General features: G+C 64.9%; 1 protein-coding gene across 1 annotated transcript; it reads left to right on the plus strand.

The window, feature by feature from the left end:
• Window positions 1-301: 301 nt before the first annotated feature.
• RASAL3 (RAS protein activator like 3) lies at window positions 302-19,340 on the plus strand. The gene is made up of 21 exons (XM_077787674.1): window positions 302-521; window positions 3,065-3,186; window positions 3,382-3,445; window positions 4,026-4,078; window positions 4,818-4,909; window positions 6,063-6,177; window positions 6,900-6,998; window positions 8,157-8,693; window positions 9,339-9,483; window positions 9,717-9,861; window positions 11,662-11,898; window positions 12,538-12,739; window positions 12,819-12,922; window positions 14,172-14,511; window positions 16,246-16,365; window positions 16,969-17,037; window positions 17,494-17,562; window positions 17,754-17,822; window positions 18,558-18,626; window positions 18,897-19,054; window positions 19,328-19,340. Exons 1-21 carry the CDS (start codon window positions 302-304, stop codon window positions 19,338-19,340), a joined length of 3,042 nt encoding a protein of 1,013 aa, XP_077643800.1.
• Window positions 19,341-19,670: the final 330 nt, after the last annotated feature.

The raw sequence follows: 19,670 nt of genomic DNA on the forward strand, positions 1-19,670 counted from the left end.
AACCCCAAATCCACCCCTGAACCCCCAAATCCAGCTCCCCCAACCCCCAAAACTGACTCCCCCCCATCCCCCGAACCCCAACCCCACCCCTGAACCCCCAAATTCAGCTCCCCCCACCCCCCAACCCCCAAATCCAGCTCCCCCCCATCCCCCGAACCCCAACCCCACCCCTGAACCCCCAAATCCAGCTCCCCCAACCCCCGAACCCCAACCCCACCCCTGAACCCCCAAATCCAGCTCCCCCCCATCCCCCGAACCCCAACCCCACCCCTGAACCCCAAATTCTCTCCCCCCCCCCCAGATGGAGGTGGAAGCCCCCCCGGCCGCCCCCGAGCCCCCCGCCCTCCTCAGGACCTACAAGTGGCGCACGGCGACCCCCGCGGGGGGGGACCCCGGGAGGGCCGGGGGGTCCCCGGGGCGCTGGGCGAGGCTGCGGGGCTGGAAGCGCTCCCACAGCCACCCCGGCGACAGGGACAGGGGCGGCGACACGATCACGAGTGGGGACACGGGCGGGGACACGGGTGGGGACACGGGTGGGGACAGGAGTTGGGACAGGGCTGGAGACAGGAGTTGGGACAGGAGTGGTGACAGAGGTGGCGACACGAGTGGGGACACGAGTGGGGACAGGGGCGGTGACAGAGGTGGTGACAGAGGTGGCGACACGAGTGGGGACAGAGGTGGCGACACGAGTGGGGACACGAGTGGGGACACGAGTGGGGACAGAGGTGGCGACACGAGTGGGGACACGAGTGGGGACAGGGGTGTCCCCAAGGCCACTGCGCGGCGCTCGCTGTTCCGGAGGGCGTTTTCCGCCCCCTCCAAGGCACCCAAGGGTGCGGGGGAGCCGAGGGGACGCGAGGGGACAGTGGGGGACAGCGGGGGACACGAGGGGACAGCGGGGGACGCGAGGGGACACGAGGGGACGAGGCCACCCCTGCAGCGGTACCTGCGCGGCGCGGGCAGGAGGAGGGGGCACGGTGAGAGGGGCGGGGGGCTGGGAGGGGATTTGGGGTGAGGGGTGAGGGGTTTTGGGGTGCGGGGTTTGGGGTGAGGGGGTTTGGGGTGCGGGGAGGGGGTTTGGGGTGCGGGGTTTGGGGTGAGGGGATTTGGGGTGCGGGCTGAGGGGTTTTGGGTGCGGGGTTTGGGGTGAGGGGATTTGGGGTGCGGGGTGGGGTTTGGGGTGATGGGTTTATAGAGTGAAGGGTTTTGGGGTTTGGGCTGAGGGGTTTTGGGATTTGGGCTGAGGGGGTTTGGGGTGCGGGGTGGGGTTTGGGGTGCGGGGAGGGGTTTGGGGTGACGGATTTATAGAGTGAAGGGTTTTGGGATTTGGGCTGAGGGGTTTTGGGGTGCGGGGTGGGGTTTGGGGTGCGGGGATGGGTTTGGGGTGACGGATTTATAGAGTGAAGGGTTTTGGGGTTTGCGGTGAGGGGTTTTGGGGTGCGGGGTTTGGGGTGCGGGGTGGGGTTTGGGGTGATGGATTTATAGAGTGAAGGGTTTTGGGGTTTGGGCTGAGGGGTTTTGGGATTTGGGCTGAGGGGTTTTGGGGTGCGGGGAGGGGTTTGGGGTGACGGATTTATAGAGTGAAGGGTTTTGGGGTTTGCGGTGACGGGTTTTGGGGTGATGGGATATGGGGTGCAGGTTTTGGGGTGTGGGGTGGGGTTTGGGGTGACGGATTTATAGAGTGAAGGGTTTTAGGGTGCGGGGTGAGGGGTTTTGGGATGTGGGGAGGGGGATTTGGGATGATGGAATATGGGGTGAAGGGGTTTTGGGTGAGGGGTTTTGGGGGGTGAGGTGGGGTTTGGTGTGGGGGATTTGGGGTGCGGGGCTGGGTTTTGGGGTGCGGGGTTTGGGGTGAGGGGTTGGGGTGCAGGAGGCGGTTTGGGGTTTTGGGGTGATGGATTTATGGGGTGAAGGGTTTTGGGGTTTGGGGTGGGGGTGTGGTGCAGGGGGGGTTTTGAGGTGATGGGACATGGAGTGAAGGGGTTCGGGGTTCGGGGTTTTGGGGTGCGGGGAGGGGGTTTGGGGTGCAGGTTTTGGGGTGCGGGGTGGGGTTTGGGGTGATGGGTTTATAGAGTGTGGGGTTTTGGGGTGCAGGGTTTGGGGTGGGGGGATTTGGGATGCGGGGAGAGGTTTGGGGTGATTATGGGGGAGAGTGATGGATTTTGGGGTGCGGGTTTTGGGGTGCGGGGTGGGGTTTGGGGTGATGGATTTATAGAGTGAAGGGTTTTGGGGTTTGGGGTGCGGGGACAGGCTTGGTGTGGGGGATTTGGGGTGCAGGCTTGGGTTTTGGGGTGCTGGGAGGGTTTTGGGGTGATGGGATATGGGGTGAAGGATTTCGGGGCGATTGTGTCCCTTGGTGTCACCTCACCCATGGTGGCACCTCCATGGCCTTGGTGCCACCTCCATGGCCACGTGTCCCTTGGTGTCACCTCATGGTGGCATCTCACCCTAGGTGTCACCTCACCCATGGTGGCACCTCCATGGCCACCTGTCCCTTGATGTCACCTCACCCATGGTGGCACCTCCATGGTGGCACCTCCATGACCTTGGTGTCACCTCATTCATGGTGGCACCTCCATGGCCACGTGTCCCTTGGTGTCACCTCATGGTGGCACCTCCATGGCCTTGGTGCCACCTCACCCGTGGTGGCACCTCCATGGCCTTGGTGCCACCTTCATGGCCACGTGTCCCATGGTGTCACCTTACCCATGGTGGCACCTCCATGGCTACCTGTCCATTGGTGTCACCTCACCCATGGTGGCGCCTCACCCATAGTGGCACCTCCATGGCTTTGATGTCACCTCACCCGTGGTGGCACCTCCATGGTGGCACCTCCATGACCTTGGTGTCACCTCATTCATGGTGGCACCTCCATGGCCACGTGTCCCTTGGTGTCACCTCATGGTGGCATCTCCATGGCCTTGGTGCCACCTCCCTGGCCACCTGTCCCTTGGTGTCACCTCCCCCTTGGTGTCACCTCCCCCTCGCTGTCCCCTCCATGGCCTCCTGTCCCCGCGGTGGGTGGCACTGACCCTGCGGGCACCCCCCCGTTCTGTCCCCTCAGGGACCCCCCTGGAGACGTCCCCGCCGCCGGTGGCCCCGGTGCCACCCGATGCCACCGTGTGGGACGTGTCCCGCTTCTCGCTGGTGGACGGACACCTGGTGGCCCTGGGCAGGGACGAGGAGGTGAGCGGGGACAGCGGGAGTGTCCCCTGGGTGGCACCTCGGGGTGTCCCTGGGTGATGGGGTGGCACCTCGGGGCGTCCCTGGGTGGCATCTGAGGGTGTCCCCTGGGTGGCACCTCCTGATGTCCCCTGGGTGGCAGGGTGGCACTTTGTGATGTCTCCTGGGTGATGGAGTGTCCCCTCGGGGTGTCCCCAGGGTGGCACCGGTGACCCGCGCTGTCCCCAGGGTGACCCCGTGTCCCCTCCCGCTGACGACCCGGGTGAGACACGGGGGGAACTGGGAGGGACTGGGAGGAACTGGGAGGGAACTGGGGGGGACTGGGAGGAACTGGGAGGGAACTGGGAGGGACTGGGGGGGACTGGGAGGGAACTGGGAGGGAACTCGGATGAACTGGGAGGGAACTGGGAGGGAACTGGGAGGGAACTGGGATGAACTGGGAGGGAACTGGGAGGGACTGGGGGGGACTGGGAGGGAACTGGGAGGGACTGGGAGGGACTGGGGGGGACTGGGATGGACTGGGAGGGGCTGGGAGGGAACTGGGATGAACTGGGAGGAACTGGGAGGGACTGGGATGGACTGGGAGGGAACTCGGATGAACTGGGATGGACTGGGAGGGAACTGGGATGGACTGGGAGGAACTGGGGGGGACTGGGGGGGAACTGGGTTATACTGGTTTATACTGGGAGCACTGGGAGGTTACTCGGGGGGTGACTGGTTTGTACCGGTTCATACTGAGAGCACTGGGTTATACTCATCCATAATGGCTTTTACTGGTCCATACTGGTCCATACTGGTCTTTACTGGTTTTTACTGGTGTTCACTGGGTGCCACCCCCCCAGGCCCGGCCGAGCGCAGCGAAACTGCCCCGAGCGCCCGGGCCAGCAAGGGCAAGGTGGGACAGCGCTGGCACTGCCACTGTCACCGTCATTGTCACTGTGTCACTGTCACCGTCATTGTCGCTGTGCCACTGTCACTGCCACCGTCATTGTCACTGTGCCACTGCCACCGTCACCGTCATTGTCACTGTGCCACTGTCACCGTCATTGTCACTGTGTCACTGTCACTGCCACCGTCATTGTCACTGTGCCACTGTCACCGTCATTGTCACTGTGTCACTGTCACTGCCACCGTCATTGTCACTGTGCCACTGCCACCGTCATTGTCACTGTGCCACTGTCACCTCCCCTGTCCCTGTCCCGTTCCTGTCCCGTTCCTGTCCCATCCCTGTCCCTGTCCCTGTCCCCTCTGTCCCTGTCCCTGTCCCCTCTGTCCCTGTCCCTGTCCCCATCCCTGTCCCTGTCCCTGTCCCTGTCCCTGTCCCTGTCCCTGTCCCAATCCCTGTCCCTGTCCCCTGTGTCCCTGTCCCTGTCCCTGTCCCTGTCCCTGTCCCATCCCTGTCCCTGTCCCCTGTGTCCCTGTCCCTGTCCCTGTCCCCTCTGTCCCTGTCCCTGTCCCTGTCCCTGTCCCGTTCCTGTCCCATCCCTGTCCCTGTCCCTTTGTCCCCTGTCCCTGTCCCATCCCTGTCCCCATCCCTGTCCCCTCTGTCCCTGTCCCCTCTGTCACTGTCCCTGTCCCTGTCCCGTTCCTGTCCCCTCTGTCCCTGTCCCCTGTGTCACTGTCCCTGTCCCCAGGGGCTGCTGTGGAAGAGGCTCCTCCGGGACTGGAAGAGTCGCGGTGGCACCAGAAGTGACCCCGGGGTGGTGGCAGCACCCGAGGGTGACAGGTGAGGGCCACTCCTGTCCCGGTGACACCGCTGTCCCCTCAGTGTCCTGGTGACCCTGCTGTCCCTTTCTGGGGGGTCCTGGTGACACTGCTGTCCCCTCAGTGTCCCCTCAGGGTCCCCTCAGTGTCCCTTTTGGGGTCCCAGTGACCCCACTGTCCCTTTTTGGGGTCCCAGTGTCACTGCTGTCCCTTTTCGGGGTCCCTTTTTGGGGGGGTCCCGGTGACACTCCTGTCCCTTTTCGGGGTCCCTTTTTGGTGGTCCCGGTGTCACTCCTGCCCCTTTTCGGGGTCCCTTTTTTGGTGGTCCCGGTGACACTCCTGTCCCTTTTTGGGGTCCTGGTGTCACCACTCTCCCTTTTTAGGGTCCCTTTTTGGGGTCCCAGTGACCTCGCTGTCCCTTTTCGGGGTCCCGGTGTCACTCCTGTCCCTTTTGGGGGTCCCTTTCTGGGGTCCCGGTGACCCCGCTGTCCCTTTTCGGCGTCCCTTTTCGGGGTCCCGGTGACCCGCTGTCCCTTTTCGGGGTCCCTTTTCGGGGTCCCGGTGACCCGCTGTCCCTTTTCGGGGTCCCTTTTCGGGGTCCCTTTTTGGGGTCCCTTTTCGGGGTCCTGGTGACCCCGCTGTCCCTTTTCGGGGTCCCTTTTTGGGGTCCCTTTTTGGGGTCCCGGTGACCCGCTGTCCCTTTTCGGGGTCCCTTTTCGGGGTCCCTTTTTGGGGTCCCTTTTTGGGGTCCCGGTGACTCCGCTGTCCCTTTTCGGGGTCCCTTTTTGGGGTCCCTTTTCGGGGTCCCTTTTCGGGGTCCCGGTGTCATTCCTCTCCCTTTTCGGGGTCCCTTTTCGGGGTCCCTTTTTGGGGTCCCGGTGACCCGCTGTCCCTTTTTGGGGTCCCTTTTCGGGGTCCCGGTGACCCCGCTGTCCCTTTTCGGGGTCCCTTTTCGGGGTCCCGGTGACCCCGCTGTCCCTTTTCGGGGTCCCTTTTTGGGGTCCCTTTTCGAGGTCCCTTTTCGGGGTCCCTTTTCGGGGTCCCGATGTCACTCCGGTCCCTTTTCGGGGTCCCTTTTCGGGGTCCCGGTGACCCCGCTGTCCCTTTTCGGGGTCCCTTTTCGGGGTCCCTTTTTGGGGTCCCGGTGACCCGCTGTCCCTTTTCGGGGTCCGCAGCCGCGGCGGCTCCGGCGCGTCCCCGGTGCCGCCCCCCGGGCTGGACCTCGGCGGTGACGGTGTCGTGGTGCGGCCGGTGCACGGCAGCGTGGCGGGCGAGAGCTTCTGCTTCCAGGTACGGCCCGCGAACCCCAAAACGGCCCCCGAACCCCAAAACCGGCCCCCGAACCCCAAAAACGGCCCCTGAACCCCAAAAACGGCCCCTGAGCCCCAAAACCGGCCCCCGAACCCCAAAAACGGCCCCCGAACAACAAAACCGGCCCCTGAACCCCAAAAACGGCCCCTGAGCCCCAAAACCGGCCCCCGAACCCCAAAACCGGCCCCTGAGCCCCAAAAACGGCACCTGAGCCCCAAAAACGGCACCTGAGCCCCAAAACCGGCCCCTGAGCCCCAAAAACGGCACCTGAACCCCAAAAACGGCACCCAAATCCTAAAAATAGCACCCAAATCTTAAAAAGGGACCCGGATCCCAAACAGGGCACCCAGAGCACCCCAGAAATCCTAACGGGGCACCCGGACCCCAAAAGGGCACCCAGACCCCAAAACAGCGTCTCTGTCACCCTCAGTGTGCCCTGGTGTCCCCGGTGTCCCCAGTGTCCCTGTCACCCGTCATCCCCGGTGTTCCCCGGTGTCCCTGTCACCCCTGTCACCCCTGTCACCCCCGGTGTCCCTGTCACCCCTGTCACCCGTCATCCCCGGTGTCCCTGGTGTTCCCCGGTGTCCCTGTCACCCCTGTCACCCCCGGTGTCCCTGGTGTTCCCCGGTGTCCCTGTCACCCCTGTCACCCCTGTCACCCCTGTCACCCCTGTCACCCTGTCACCGCCGCTGTCCCCCCAGGTGATCACGCCCGCGGGCAGCCGCTCCTTCGGCTGCGCCTCCCCGGCCGAGCGCGACCGCTGGATCGAGGAGCTGCGGCGGGCGGCCCGGCCCGGCGAGGTGGGACCGGGGTGGCACCCTGGGGACACCCTGGGGACACCCTGGGGACACGGGGGGACACGCGGGGACACCCTGGGGACACAGGGGGACACCCTGGGGACACCCTGGGGACATGGGGGGACACGGGGGGACATGGGGGGACACCCTGGGGACACCCTGGGGACACGCGGGGACACCCTGGGGACATGGGGGGACACGGGGGGACACCCTGGGGACATGGGGGGACACCCTGGGGACACAGGGGGACACCCTGGGGACATGGGGGGACACGGGGGAACCAGTGGGTGACACCCTGGGGACATGGGGGGACTGGAGGGTGACACTCTGGGGACACCCTGGGGACACTTCGGGGACACCTTGGGGATGCCCTGGGGACACCTCAGTGATACCTTGGGGACACCCTGGGGACACCTTGGGGACACCTCGGGGACACCTCGGGGACACCCTGCCACCCCCAGCCCCCAGATCGGGCTCTCCTGCCCTTGGGCTGGGTGGGGAAACTGAGGCACAAACTGCCCTGCACGGAGCATCCTCAGTGTCCCCCCATGTCCCCTTGTCCCTCACCCACATCCCCCTTGTCCCCTTGTCACCTTTGTCCCCATGACCCCTTTGTCCTCTTTGTCCCCTCGTCCCTTGTCCCCTTGCCCATTTTGTCCCCATTGTCCCTTTGTCCCCTCTGTCCCCCTCTCTCTTGTCCCCTTGTCCCCATGACCCCCACTCACATCTCCCTTGTCCCCTTTGTCCCCTTTGTCCCTGTGTCCCTTTGTCCCCTTGTCCCCTCGTCCCTTTGTCCCCTTGCCTGTTTTGTCCCCATTGTCCCTTTGTCCCCTTTTCCTCCTTCTCCCCCTTTGTCCCCATTGTCCCTTTGTCACTTTGTCCCCTTGTCCCTTTGTCCCCTTGACTGCCCCCCATGTCCCTTGTCCCTTTGTCCCTGTCCCCGTCCCCTTTGTCCCTCTCCCTGTCCCATCCCTGTCCCATCCCTGTCCCCATCCCATCCCTGTCCCCTCTGTCACTGTCCCATCCCTGTCCCTTGTCCCTCTCCCTGTCTCATCCCTGTCCCATCCCTGTCCCCTCTGTCCCATCCCTGTCCCCTCTGTCCCGTCCCTGTCCCATCCCTGTCCCCTCTGTCCCTGTCCCCCGTCCCTGTGTCCCCTCCAGGACAGCTGCGAGCGCCTGGAGCTGGCTCTGACCCTCTGGGTCTACGAGGGCCGGGACCTGCCGGCGCGGTGCCGCCTGCGCTGCCAGCTGCAGCTGGACGGCGCCGTCTTCGCCCGCACCACGGCCAAGGCGGCGGGCGCCGACGGCCACCTCTTCTGGGGCGAGCTCTTCCAGCTGCCCGCGCTGCCGCCGGCGCGTGCCCTCACCGTCGCCCTGTGCCGCGACGACCGCGCCGGCGGCCGCCCGCTGGCCGCCGTCACCATCCCGCTGGCCGAGCTGGCGGCGGCGCCGCAGCCCCTGGAGCGGTGGTACGCCCTGAGCGGCGCCGGCGGCCGGCGGGCGCCGGCCGTGCGGCTGCGCGGGCGCTACCGCCGGGTCAGGGTGCTGCCCATCGTGCGCTACAAGGAGCTGGCCGAGTTCATCACCTTCCACTACCGGGAGCTGTGCGGCCGCCTGGAGCCGGCCATCGCCGCGCGGCACAAGGAGGAGCTGGCCGGGGCTCTGGTGCGCGTCCTGCAGAGCACCGGCAAGGCCAAGGTGGGGCGGGGGTGGGGACGGGTGGGGTCGGAGTTGGTTGGGTTGGGTTGGGTTGAGTTGGGTTGGCATGGATGCATTGGGTTGGGTTGGGTTGGGTTGGGTTGGGTTGGGTTGGGTTGAGTTGGTTGAGTTGGGTTGGGTTGGGTTGATTGGGTTGAGTTGGGTTGGGTTGAGTTGGTTGAGTTGGGTTGATTGGGTTGAGTTGGGTTGATTGGGTTGAGTTGGGTTGGGTTGGGTTGAGTTGGGTTGGGTTGGGTTGGGTTGAGTTGGGTTGGGTTGGATGAGATGGGTTGGGTTTGGTTGAGTTGGGTTGAGTTGGGTTGGATGAGATGGGTTGGGTTTGGTTGAGTTGGGTTGAGTTGAGTTGGCTTGGCTTGGATGGAACAAGACTTTAGACATGGCAAACACAACTCAGGAGACACCAGGAGACCCAACGTGGGTTGACTTGGTCATTCTGGGGTCACGGGTGCCACCAAACCCTTGGGGGTCACGGGTGCCACCAAACCCTTTGGGGTGCCACCAAAGCCTTTAGGGTCATGGGTGCCACCAAATCCTTTGGGGTGCCACCGAGTCCTTTGGGGTCACGGGTGCCACCAAACCCTTGGGGACACGGGTGCCACCACCTGTCCCCTCGTGTCCCCGCAGTCGTTCCTGATCGACCTGGGCGTGGCCGAGCTGGACCGCTTCGATGAGCACGAGGCGCTGATCTTCCGTGAGAACACCTTGGCCACCAAGGCCATCGACGAGTTCATGAAGCTGGTGGGGGCCAAGTACCTGCAGGACACGCTGGGTACGCCCAGGGGACACGGGGACATCCCGGGCGGTGGCAGGGGGTGGGACACCTTGGTGGGGCTGGACACTGGGGCGTGTGGGACACCCTGACCATCCGTGGGGATGTGGTGGTGACATCTCGGTCCCCTCATGGGTTGTGGGACCATTCATGGGGACGTGCTGTGGGTTCCTCACGTCCATCCCCACCCCGGTGACCTCTCGGTCCCCTCACGGGCTGTCCCCTGTCCCCAGGGGAGGTGGTGGCCCAGCTCTGCAGCTCCGAGGAGAGCTCCGAGGTGGACCCCAGCAAGTGCTCGGGGCTGGAGCTGTCCGAGCACCAGCAGCACCTGCGGCAGGTCTGCGAGGAGACCCTGAGGCGCATCACCGACGGCTCCGAGTGAGGACACCGGGGGACACCGGGGGACACCAGGGTGGCACTGGGGCCAGGAGAACCTGGGGGAACCTCGGACGTGGGGGTGGGATGAGGGACAGGAGAACCTGGGAGAAGGGACAGGAGAACCTGGGAGAACCTCAGACATGGGGGTGGGATCAGGGACAGGAGAACCTGGGGGAAGCTTGGACACGAGGGTGGGATCAGGAACAGGAGAACCTGGGAGAAGCTTGGACACGAGGGTGGGATCAGGGTCAGGAGAACCTGGGAGAACCTCGGACATGGGGGTGGGATGAGGGACAGGAGAACCTGGGAGAAGGGACAGGAGAACCTGGGAGAACCTCGGACACGAGGGTGGGATCAGGGACAGGAGAACCTGGGAGAAGGGATAGGAGAACCTGGTAGAAGCTCGGACATGTGGGTGGCACTGGGGCCAGGAGAACCTGGGAGAAGCTTGGACATGGGGGTGGGATCAGGAACAGGAGAACCTGGGAGAAGGGACAGGAGAACCTGGAAGAAGCTCGGACACGAGGGTGGGATCAGGGTCAGGAGAACCTGGGAGAAGGGACAGGAGAACATGGGAGAAGCTTGGGCACGAGGGTGGGATCAGGGACAGGAGAACCTGGGAGAAGCTCAGACACGTGGGTGGGATCAGGGTCAGGAGAACCTGGGAGAAGCTCGGACATGGGGGTGGGATGAGGGACAGGAGAACCTGGGAGAAGGGACAGGAGAACCTGGGAGAAGCTCGGACACGAGGGTGGGATCAGGGTCAGGAGAACCTGGGAGAAGGGACAGGAGAACCTGGGAGAAGCTTGGACACGAGGGTGGGATCAGGGACAGGAGAACCTGGGAGAAGCTTGGACACGAGGGTGGGATCAGGAACAGGAGAACCTGGGAGAAGCTCAGACACGTGGGTGGCACTGGGGCCAGGAGAACCTGGGAGAAGCTCGGACACGTGGGTGGGATCAGGAACAGGAGAACCTGGGAGAAGGGACAGGAGAACCTGGAAGAAGCTCGGACACGAGGGTGGGATCAGGAACAGGAGAACCTGGGAGAAGCTTGGATCAAGGATGGGATGAGGGCCAGGAGAACCTGCGAGGACACGAGGGTGGGATGAGGGCCAGGATGGACTCCGGGCGGGGGTGGGACTGTCACCATCTTGGGGTGGGGGCCAGGATGGATCTGGGGGCAAATTTGGGGACAAAGATGGGAACAGAGATGGGGATGGGCTCCATCCCGGGGTGGACGTGGTGGTGGGCACCAAGATGGACTTGGGGACAAGTTTGGGGACAGAGATGGGGACATGGATGGAGATGGACACCAGGATGGACCAGGGACAAGTTTGGGGACACGTTTGGGGACAGGGATGGAGATGGACACCAGGATGGACCAGGGACAAGTTTGGGGACACGTTTGGGGACAGGGATGGAGATGGACACCAGGATGGACCAGGGACAAGTTTAGGAACAAGTTTGGGGACAGGGATGAAGATGGACACCAGGATGGACTTGGGCACAGGGATGGAGATGGACACCAGGATGGACCCAAGGACAAGTTTGGGGACAAGTTTGGGAACAGGGATGAAGATGGACATGAGGACGGACTTGGGGACAAGTTTGGGGACAGGGATGGAGATGGACACCAGGATGGACCCAAAGACATGTTTGGTGACACGGATGGTGATGGACACCACCCACCCTTGGTCTGCACGTGGAGATGCTCACAAAAACCACCCGGTGCCAAGCCCAGAGGTGGTGCCACCACACCCCGATCCCACCACGATGTCCCACCACGGTGTCCCACCAGGTCCTTCCCGGCGGAGCTGGGCGAGGTGTTCGCGGCGTGGAGCGACGAGTGCGCGGCGCGCGGCAAGGCGGCCATCGGCCGGCGCCTGGTGTCCTCCTCGCTCTTCCTGAGGTTCCTCTGCCCGGCCATCATGTCCCCCAGCCTCTTCGGCCTCGTCCAGGAGTACCCCGGCGAGGCCACCGCCCGCAGCCTCACGCTGGTGGCCAAGGTCATCCAGAACTTGGCCAACTTCACCACGTAGGTGGCCGTGGGGACGGACGGGGACGTGGGCTGGTGGGGACATCCCGTCTGCGCTCCGTGGGGGGTCATGGGGCACTTGGGTTGTCCCCAACGCGCCATGGACGTGGTTTGGATGGTCCATGCTCCCGAAGGTGGCCTTTGACCATGACCATGGTGGTGACCCCAGACCACGGTGGTGACCCCTTGACCACGATGGTGACCCTTTGACCACGACGATGACCCCAGACCATGGTGGTGACCCCTTGACCATGACAATGACCTCAAGACCACAATGATGACCCCTTGACCACGATGATGACCCTTTGACCACGACGATGACCCCAGACCATGGTGGTGACCCTTTGACCACGACGATGACCCCAGACCACGACGATGACCCTTTGACCACGACGATGACCCCAGACCATGACGATGACCCCTTGACCACGATGGTGACCCTTTGACCACGCCGATGACCCCAGACCACGGTGGTGACCCTTTGACCACGACGATGACCCCAGACCACGGTGGTGACCCTTTGACCACGATGATGACCCCTGACCACGCCGATGACCCCAGACCACGACGATGACCCTTTGACCACGGTGGTGACCCCAGACCACGGTGGTGACCCTTGGCCCATGCCGTTGACCCCAGGTTTGGCGAGAAGGAGCCCTACATGACCTTCATGAACGACTTCCTGGAGCGCCACTGGGCCACCATGACGGACTTCCTGCAGGCCGTGGCCACCGCCGAGGCCAGCGCCCACATGGCCACCTACGACGGCCGCGTGGACCTGGCCCTGGAGCTCGCCACGCTCCACCTGCTGCTCTGTGACATCTTCTCCAGCCTCGACCAGGTGCCACCACCCTGCGGCCACCTCCTTCTTCACTGGTGTCCCCCGGGCCACCCGTGATGTCCCCGTGGTGTCCTCGCAGGCCACGCAGGAGGAGCTGGAGCCGCTGCCCACCATCCTCAGGGCCATCAGGGAGGGGACACCCGTCCCCGTGTCCGTCCGCCTCAGCTCCACCGCCAGGAGAAGGTACCCGGGGACACCCGGGGACACCTGGGGACACCTGGGGACAAGGGGGACACGTGGGTATTGGGATTTGGGGTTCCTCTGGTCCTGTTTGGGGTCAGGAGATGGGTCTGATGCCACCAGGGTTTGGGGTCCCTCTGATCCCACCAGGTTTGGGGTCCCCTTTTGTCCCACCAGGGTTTGGGGTCCCCTTTTGTCCCACCAGGGTTTGGGGTTCCTCTGATCCCACCAGGGTTTGGGTCTCCTCTGGTCCCACCAGGGTTTGGGGTCCCTCTGGTCCCACCAGGGTTTGGGGTCCCCTTTTGTCCCACCAGGGTTTGGGGTCCCTCTGGTCCCACCAGGTTTGGGGTTCCTCTGGTCCCACCAGGGTTTGGGTCTCCTCTGGTCCCACCAGGTTTGGGGTCCCCTTCATTGCGGCCATACTGGGGGTGCCTCATCTCCATTCCCTTATGCTTTTGTCCCCTTGTCTCTCTGTCCCTGTCCCCATCCCTGTCCCCCTGTCCCTGTCCCCATCCCTGTCCCTCTGTCCCTGTCCCTTGTCCCTGTCCCCCTGTCTCTGTCCCTTGTCCCCATCCCTGTCCCCCTGTCCCTCTGTCCCTGTCCCTCTGTCCCTGTCCCCCTGTCCCCATCCCTGTCCCTCTGTCCCCATCCCTGTCCCTTGTCCCTGTCCCCCTGTCTCTGTCCCTTGTCCCCATCCCTGTCCCCCTGTCCCCCTGTCCCTGTCCCTCTGTCCCTGTCCCTCTGTCCCCATCCCTGTCCCCCTGTCCCCCTGTCCCTGTCCCTCTGTCCCCATCCCTGTCCGTCTGTCCCTCTGTCCCTGTCCCTGTCCCTCTGTCCCTGTCCCTCTGTCCCCATCCCTGTCCCTTGTCCCTGTCCCCCTGTCTCTGTCCCTTGTCCCCATCCCTGTCCCCCTGTCCCTCTGTCCCTCTGTCCCCATCCCTGTCCCTTGTCCCTGTCCCCCTGTCTCTGTCCCTTGTCCCCATCCCTGTCCCCCTGTCCCTCTGTCCCTCTGTCCCCATCCCTGTCCCTCTGTCCCTCTGTCCCCCTGTCCCTGTCCCTCTGTCCCTGTCCCCATCCCTGTCCCTGTCCCTGTCCCCCTGTCCCCCTGTCCCTGTCCCTCTGTCCCTCTGTCCCTCTGTCCCTGTCCCTGTCCCTCTGTCCCCATCCCTGTCCCTCTGTCCCTGTCCCTCTGTCCCTGTCCCCTGTCCCCATCCCTGTCCCTCTGTCCCTGTCCCTCTGTCCCTGTCCCCAGCCCCTCGTCCCCTCCCCAGCCCGGCTTTGTCCCCCCGCGGGACGTGGCCAAGCTCAGTCCCCTCATCAAGAGCCAGTCCCTGACCAGCGTCCGGCGCGCCCGCGGCCCCGCCGAGGTGCCCGAGGTGCCCGAGGTGCCCGAGGTGCCACCGACCGCGGCGGGGACGGACCCGGAGCCGGTGCCGGTGCCGGTGCCGGTGGCGGCGCGGCGCCGCCGCAGCGTCCAGCGCACCCGGAGCGTGCCGGCGCACGGCGAGGCCGCGCGGCGCCCGGTCCGGCCGCACGGCGCCGGGCACGCGGCCGAGCCTGGCACGGCCTCGCCCGTGCCCGGCGATGCCCCGGTGAGTGCCGGTGCCGCCGTGGCACCGCGGGGTCAGAGCGCCGGGCTCGGGGACATCCGGCCCGGCGGCGCCGCTCTGGGGTGGGCGCTGGTGACACTTGGTGACACCAAGGGGTTGGGTGGCACTAACGCAGGTGTGGTGGCACTAACTGGGTTCAGGTGGCACTAACGGGGGTGAGGTGGCACTAATTGGGTTCAGGTGGCACTAACGCGGGTGAGGTGGCACTAACAGTGGCATGGTGGCACTAATTGGGATCTGGTGGCATTAATAGGGCTGCGGTAGTACTAATGGGGCCGTGGTGGCATTAATGGGCATGTGGTGGCACTAATTGGGTTCAGGTGGCACTAACCGGGGTCTGGTGGCACTAATTGGGTTCAGGTGACACTAACCAGGGGTCTGGTGGCACTAACAGTGGCATGGTGGCACTAATTGGGATCTGGTGGCATTAATAGGGCTGCGGTGGCACTAATGGGGCCGTGGTGGCATTAACGGGGCTGTGGTGGCACTAATTGGGTTCAGGTGGCACTAACGGTGATCTGGTGGCACTAATTGGGTTCAGGTGACACTAACCAGGGGTCTGGTGGCACTAACAGTGGCATGGTGGCACTAATTGGGATCTGGTGGCATTAATAGGGCTGCGGTAGTACTAATGGGGCCGTGGTGGCATTAATGGGCATGTGGTGGCACTAATTGGGTTCAGGTGGCACTAACGGTGATCTGGTGGCACTAATTGGGTTCAGGTGACACTAACCAGGGGTCTGGTGGCACTAACAGTGGCATGGTGGCACTAATTGGGATCTGGTGGCATTAATAGGGCTGCGGTGGCACTAATGGGGCCGTGGTGGCATTAATGGGCATGTGGTGGCACTAATTGGGTTCAGGTGGCACTAACGGTGATCTGGTGGCATTAATTGGGTTCAGGTGACACTAACCAGGGGTCTGGTGGCACTAACAGTGGCATGGTGGCACTAATTGGGATCTGGTGGCATTAATAGGGCTGCGGTAGTACTAATGGGGCCGTGGTGGCATTAATGGGCATGTGGCACTAATTGGGTTCAGGTGGCACTAATGGGGCTGTGGTGGCACTAATTGGGTTCAGGTGGCACTAACCGGGGTCTGGTGGCACTAACAGTGGCATGGTGGCACTAATTGGGATCTGGTGGCATTAACAGGGCTGCGGTGGCACTAATGGGGCCGTGGTGGCATTAATGGGCATGTGGTGGCACTAATTGGGTTCAGGTGGCACTAACCGGGGTGTGGTGGCACTAACAGTGGCATGGTGGCACTAATTGGGATCTGGTGGCATTAATAGGGCTGCGGTGGTACTAATGGGGCCGTGGTGGCATTAATGGGGCTGTGGTGGCACTAATTGGGTTCAGGTGGCATTAACGGGGTTGTGGCACTAATTGGGTTCAGGTGGCACTAATTGGGTTCAGGTGTCACTAATGGGGCCGTGGTGGCACTAATTGGGTTCTGGTGGCACTAACGGGTGTCCCGCTGGCAGTAACGGTGTCACCGTGCCATTAACGGGACATTAACGGGTGCCCGGTGCTATTACCGATGTCCCGGTGCCATTAACGGGACATTAACGGGTGGCTCAGTGCCATTTCCATGTGTCCCGGTGCCGTTACCGCGTGTCCCGGTGCCGTTACCGGGTGTCGCGATGTGATTACCGGGCCATTACCGGGCCATTACCGGGCCGTTACCGGGCCGTTACCGGTGTCGCTCTCACAGCCCCGGGGGAAGCTGCGCTCGTCGGCGTCGCTGCCGCGCAAATCCACGGTGCCGTGGCAGCGCCTGGCCGAGGACTCGGTGGCCCCGGGCGAGCTCTACGCGCTGCGGCCGCTCGAGAAGGTAACCCCGGGGCGGGGGGGACAGTCCCCGGTGTCCCCCGGTGTCCCCCGGTGTCCCCCGGTGTCCCCCGGTGTCCCCGTCCCGGTGTCCTCAGCACCGGCGGCTGCTGGAGGAGGTGACCGGGGGTGGGTGGCACCTCCCGGTACCTCCCGGTAAACTCGTCCCCGATGTCCCCAGCCCCCGGTAACCCGGTCCCCAGTGTCCCCAGCACCCGGTCTCCTCCCGGTGAATCTGTCCCCGGTGTCCCCAAGCCCGGTGACCCGTCCCGGTGTCCCCAATCCCGGTGTCCCCAACCCCGGTGTCCCAACCCTGGTGTCCCCAATCCCGGTGACCCGTCCCAGTGTCCCAATCCCGGTGACCCGTCCCGGTGTTCCCAATCCCGGTGTCCCCAACCCCGGTGTCCCCAACCCCGGTGTCCCAATCCCGGTGACCCGTCCCGTTGTCCCCAATCCCGGTGTCCCCAATCCCGGTGACCCATCCCGGTGTCCCCAGTCCCGGTGACCCATCCCGGGGTCCCCAATCCTGGTGTCCCAATCCCGGTGTTCCAATCCCGGTGTCCCGTCCCGGTGTCCCAGTCCCGGTGACCCGTCCCGGTGCCCGCAGCTGGCGGCGCTGCGGGAGGAGCTGGAGCGGGCGGTGTCCGCATCCCCCGGTACCCCCCGGTATACACCGGTACCTCCCGGTGACCCGTCCCGGTGTCCCCAGTCCCGGTGTCCCCAATCCCGGTGTCCCCAATCCCGGTGTCCCAGTCCCGGTGTCCCAACCCCGGTGTCCCAGTCCCGGTGTCCCCAATCCCGGTGTCCCAACCCCGGTGTCCCAACCCCGGTGTCCCAATCCCGGTGTCCCAATCCCCGGTGTCCCAGTCCCGGTGACCCGTCCCGGTGACCCGTCCCGGTGTCCCAGTCCCGGTGTCCCCAATCCCAGTGACCCGTCCCGGTGTCCCAACCCCGGTGTCCCAGCCCCGGTGTCCCAGTCCCGGTGACCCGTCCCGGTGTCCCAATCCCGGTGTCCCAATCCCGGTGTCCCAATCCCGGTGTCCCCAATCCCGGTGTCCCAGTCCCGGTGTCCCAACCCCGGTGTCCCAATCCCGGTGTCCCAACCCCGGTGTCCCAGTCCCGGTGCCCGCAGCTGGCGGCGCTGCAGGAGGAGCTGGAGCGGGTGGTGTCCGCATCCCCTGGTACCCCCCGGTATACACCGGTACCTCCCGGTGTCCCCAACCCCGGTGTCCCAACCCCGGTGTCCCAACCCCGGTGTCCCAGTCCCGGTGTCCCCAATCCTGGTGTCCCCAATCCCGGTGTCCCAATCCCGGTGACCCGTCCCGGTGTCCCAATCCCGGTGTCCCCAATCCCGGTGTCCCCAACCCCGGTGACCCGTCCCGGTGCCCGCAGCTGGCGGCGCTGCGGGAGGAGCTGGCGGAGCTGCGGGAGCGGCTGGAGCGGGCGGTGTCCCCAACCCCGGTGTCCCAATCCCGGTGTCCCAACCCCGGTGTCCCCAATCCCGGTGTCCCAACCCCGGTGTCCCCAATCCCGGTGTCCCAATCCCGGTGTCCCCAACCCCGGTGTCCCAATCCCGGTGTCCCAACCCCGGTGTTCCCAATCCCGGTGTCCCCAACCCCGGTGTTCCCAATCCCGGTGACCCATCCCGGTGTTCCCAATCCCAGTGTCCCCAATCCCAGTGTTCCCAACCCCGGTGTCCCAATCCTGGTGACCCGTCCCGTTGTCCCCAATCCCGGTGTTCCCAATCCCGGTGTCCCCAATCCCGGTGACCCATCCCGGTGTTCCCAATCCCGGTGTCCCCAATCCCGGTGTCCCAGTCCCGGTGACCCATCCCGGTGTCCCAGTACCGGTGTCCCAACCCCGGTGTCCCAACCCCGGTGTCCCAATCCCAGTGACCCGTCCCGTTGTCCCCAATCCTGGTGTCCCAATCCCGGTGTCCCAATCCCGGTGACCCGTCCCGTTGTCCCCAACCCCGGTGTCCCCAATCCCGGTGACCCATCCCGGTGTCCCCAGTCCCGGTGACCCATCCCGGGGTCCCCAATCCCGGTGTCCCAATCCCGGTGTCCCAACCCCGGTGTCCCCAATCCCAGTGTCCCCAACCCCGGTGTCCCAACCCCGGTGTCCCAATCCCGGTGACCCGGCCCGGTGTCCCAACCCCGGTGTCCCAATCCCGGTGACCCGGCCCGGTGCCCGCAGCTGGCGGCGCTGCGGGAGGAGCTGGAGCGGGCGGTGTCCGCATCCCCCGGTACCCCCCGGTATACACCGGTACCTCCCGGTGTCCCACCCCGGTGTCCCAACCCCGGTGTCCCAGCCCCGGTGTCCCAATCCCGGTGTCCCCAATCCCGGTGACCCGTCCTGGTGTCCCCAATCCCGGTGTCCCAACCCCGGTGTCCCAACCCCGGTGTCCCCAATCCCGGTGTCCCAATCCCGGTGTTCCCAGTCCCGGTGACCCGTCCCGGTGTCCCAACCCCGGTGTCCCAACCCCGGTGACCCATCCCGGTGTCCCAACCCCGGTGACCGTCCCGGTGCCCGCAGCTGGCGGCGCTGCGGGAGGAGCTGGCGGAGCTGCGGGAGCGGCTGGAGCGGGCGGAGGCGCGGGCGGCGCGGGCCGAGGAGCGGCACCGGGAGCGGCTGGAGCGGCTCCGGGAGCGGCTGGACGAGAACGCCGCCCGCGCCGCCAACCTGGCGGCCAGGTGGGGCGGGGCCCCGACAGCGCGGCGGGGACCCCGATTTGGGTGGGGCACCCCCAAATTTGGGTGGGGCACCCCCAAATTTGGGTGGGGCACCCCGAAAATGGGGTGGGGCACCCCGAAAATGGGGTGGGGCACCCCCAAATTTGGGTGGGGCACCCCGACTTTTGGATGGGGCACCCCCAAATTTGGGTGGGGCACCCCGAAAATGGGGCTGGGCATCCTGAAAATTGGGTTGGGTGCCCCAAAATTTGGGTGGGGCACCCCGAAAATGAGAGTGGCATCCTGAAAATGGGGTGGGGCACCCCAAAAACAGGGTGGCTCCCAGTTCCTCCCAGTTCCCCCCAGTCCCCCCCAGTCCCTCCCAGTCCCTCCCAGTCCATCCCAGTCCCTCCCAGTCCCCCCCAGTCCCCCCCAGTCCCTCCCAGTCCCTCCCAGTCCCTCCCAGTCCCCCCCAGTTCCCTCCCAGTTCCCTCCCAGTCCCTCCCAGTCCATCCCAGTCCCTCCCAGTTCCCTCCCAGTTCCCTCCCAGTCCCTCCCAGTCCCTCCCAGTCCATCCCAGTCCATCCCAGTCCCTCCCAGTTCCCTCCCAATCCCTCCCAGTCCCCCCCAGTTCCCT

Source organism: Lonchura striata, chromosome 21 (genome assembly GCF_046129695.1).
Source record: "Lonchura striata isolate bLonStr1 chromosome 21, bLonStr1.mat, whole genome shotgun sequence".
In the NCBI taxonomy this organism is placed as follows: domain Eukaryota; kingdom Metazoa; phylum Chordata; class Aves; order Passeriformes; family Estrildidae; genus Lonchura; species Lonchura striata.